Source organism: Talpa occidentalis, unplaced genomic scaffold (assembly GCF_014898055.3).
Source record: "Talpa occidentalis isolate TD23 unplaced genomic scaffold, MPIMG_talOcc4v2.1 talOcc4.11, whole genome shotgun sequence".
Classification (NCBI taxonomy): domain Eukaryota; kingdom Metazoa; phylum Chordata; class Mammalia; order Eulipotyphla; family Talpidae; genus Talpa; species Talpa occidentalis.
The window spans coordinates 40,042,208-40,045,203 of NW_023601104.1; the positions used below are offsets into that span (position 1 = coordinate 40,042,208).

A 2,996-nucleotide genomic window follows, 5' to 3' on the forward strand; every position below is an offset into this window, starting at 1 on the left:
GGGCCTTATGGCTCACAAGTTTATTTGTTCAATTTTTTAATTAAAAAAATTTTGCCCTTGGGTTTGTTGTTGCACCCTCACCTGAGAAAGCCTGGCACCATGGAAACACTCCTCTCTTGCTGATGGAGTCAGAGTCAACTGCTGACTTCTAATATACTATGCTTTCTACTTATAGGCATGTGGAACCCTGTTGCCAGGAACATCCTCTTCATATCCCCTATTATCCTAGTTCACTCAGCACACCCTACCAGCACTGACCACAGGACTACATGTGTGTCACCAAGCTAGAGTCAAGGTTTTATTCAACTTGGTATTTTCTCCCAGAATTAGTGCACTATTGAATGACTATTGTGTTTGGTAATACATTTTTAGTTGAATGAATCATCTCCATAATAACTAGGATAAATTTCACTAAAACATAAGTTATATCATACCAATTCTGTGCTACACCATCTCCTGGTGGCTCCCCCTTTCTACTGAAATAGAGTCTAAACTGGAGAGAACATCTCTCCGTTATCATTTCTCACCATTCTCCGCTTCACAGTCTCAGCTGAAACCACCATATGGTTTACAACTGCCATTTCTTCTGCCCAGAATGTTCATTACCTCTCTTTCTTTTCATCTTTTACATCTAACTGATATGTTATTTTCTCAGGGAGAAGCTCCTTGACTAGTTAATCTAGAGATGGTCTCATCTCGAACTGTCTAAGAGCATTCTGCTGTGTCCTTTTACAGCATTTGTCACCGTTTGTAGTTAAAATTTATTTCTTTATATATTTGTTTCCTATTTTCCCCTAAACTCTAAGTGGCATAAAAGCACTTTCAGTATTAAGTGCTTATGTATGCTTTATTTATCACTATAAACCTGGTACTTAGCCTATAATAGGTGCTCAGTAAATGTTAAGTGAAGGAATAAAAACACACTCCCATTTTATAGATTTTTCCTGGACACTTTAGGATCACAATAACTTCAAAGTCTTGACTCTTCTTTTAAGTCAGGAAGTCATATGTAAGCTCCCTTTGTCTATCTTAATTGGTGCTTGCTAAGCTATTTAGGCAAGCATCTGAGGGAGTGATATAGGCAAATGCTGCCCAGAAATGTGAAGGTTTGTTTCAATCTTACATATTGCCCTAAGAAAAATTCAGGGAGAGGCAGCATTGTAAAATGATGAGTAAAATAACATTGTAAAATAACATGAGTTTGTGTTGATGCCCTTAGGTTAAAATCCTGCCTTTATGTTTTTCAGATGGGTAACCTTGGGCATGCTACTTGCTATCCTCTAATTTTTTATATGCATTAAAGAAGTATAATAATACACTGCAAGGTCGTTGTGAGAAATAGGTAAACGCAAACTGCCTAGAACAAGTTCTAACATATGGAAGACATGATATTAAAAATCACAGTGCAATGATGATCAGATATTGGGCCAGAAGATAATTTTATAAGTCATATAGTATGATAAATATGGAATGTATCTTATTCTTTGCAAGACATTTCTCTGATTTGGAGCACCAAACACCTTAAGGTTTAGAAATTTTCAGTGTTTTCCTTTTCTCTCCTCCCTCCCCATTAACTTGTTCAGTGCATTCTTCATGTCTTCATTCCTAAGGGTATAGATGATAGGGTTCAGTAGGGGGGTGACAGCGGTGAAAAATACAGACACTATCTTGTCCTCTGGGAGGCTGGTGGATGGGCGGGAATAGATAAAGATGCAGTGCCCCAGGAAGAGCGTGACCACGGTGAGGTGGGCTGCACAGGTGGACAGGGCCTTCCGCTTCCCCTCAGAGATCCGCTGCCTCAGACTCACCAGGATGACTGCATAGGACACCACAAGGACCACAAAGCAGACCACAGAGATCAGTCCACTGTTGGAGACGATGAGAATCTCAATGATGTGGGTATCAGTGCAGGCCAATTTGATGACCTGAGGTACATCACAGAAGAAGTTGTCGATCTCGTCAGGACCACAGTAGGGCAGCCTGATGGTGAGGGAAGTCAGTGATATGGAGTGGATGGTGCCTCCTGCCCAGATGGCCACAGTTAGCAGCACACACACTTTCCAGCTTATTATTGTCATGTACTGCAGGGGCTTGCAAATGGCCACGTACCGATCATAGGCCATGATAGTGAGGAGAAAGATCTCTGTGCAGGCAAAGAGGTGCAGGAAGAACATCTGAGTCACACAGGCATTAAAGGAGATGAGCTTATCTTCGAACCAGGTGTCTATCAGCATCTTGGGGATAGTGACAGTGGTGTGGCACACATCAATAAAGGACAGATTGCAGAGGAAGAAATACATAGGGGTATGCAATTGGTGGTCATAGATAATCGTTATGACAATGAGGATGTTGCCCATCAGTGTCAGGATGTAAAAAACGAGGAACATGGTGAACACTGCTATCTGTACGTTCTGATTTACAGATAAACCTCTAAGACGAAAATAGGTCACTATAGTAGTTTGATTGAATAGGATAGCTTCTTCCATTCTCCTTGTTGGACACTTCTGTCAATAATTAGAAAAACAAAGCAAAACAATATCTATACCAGTCATCTAATCACTTAATTCCTTGTGTTTATGACTTTTCTTTCATTCTAGAATTTATGGTCAAATATTTTATTTAAAAATTCCCATTTGCCTCTTAAATCATGCTGGATGCATAATAGACATGAAACACATACACATGGAAGAACAAAATAGAGAAGCTTGTTTCACTATGAGATATAAAACAGCCACAAACAGGAAGAGATCAAACAAGTTTTTTTCTCCATTATTGTAGAGAGACATAGGTTTTTATAGGATTAAGACATAGGATAAGAAATTAATAGTCTCCTTACCTCCAATACATATTTTGTTCAAGGTCACAAAAAACTGTTCTGGGTCTTGAACAGTTTTCTTTATTGTCCTGTTGACTGCATTTTCACTAACTCAGACTCTTGCTCCCCTGTTGGCTCTGTGATGTTGCCCTGAGATTAAAATAATTTTGGTGATCTAGTT

The 2,996-nt window shown here is 39.5% G+C and overlaps 1 protein-coding gene across 1 annotated transcript; it reads right to left on the bottom strand.

The window, feature by feature from the left end:
* Positions 1–1,538: 1,538 nt before the first annotated feature.
* LOC119238006 (olfactory receptor 4E1) lies at positions 1,539–2,486 on the bottom strand. The gene has a single exon (XM_037501808.1). It carries the CDS (start codon positions 2,484–2,486, stop codon positions 1,539–1,541), a length of 948 nt encoding a protein of 315 aa, XP_037357705.1.
* Positions 2,487–2,996: the final 510 nt, after the last annotated feature.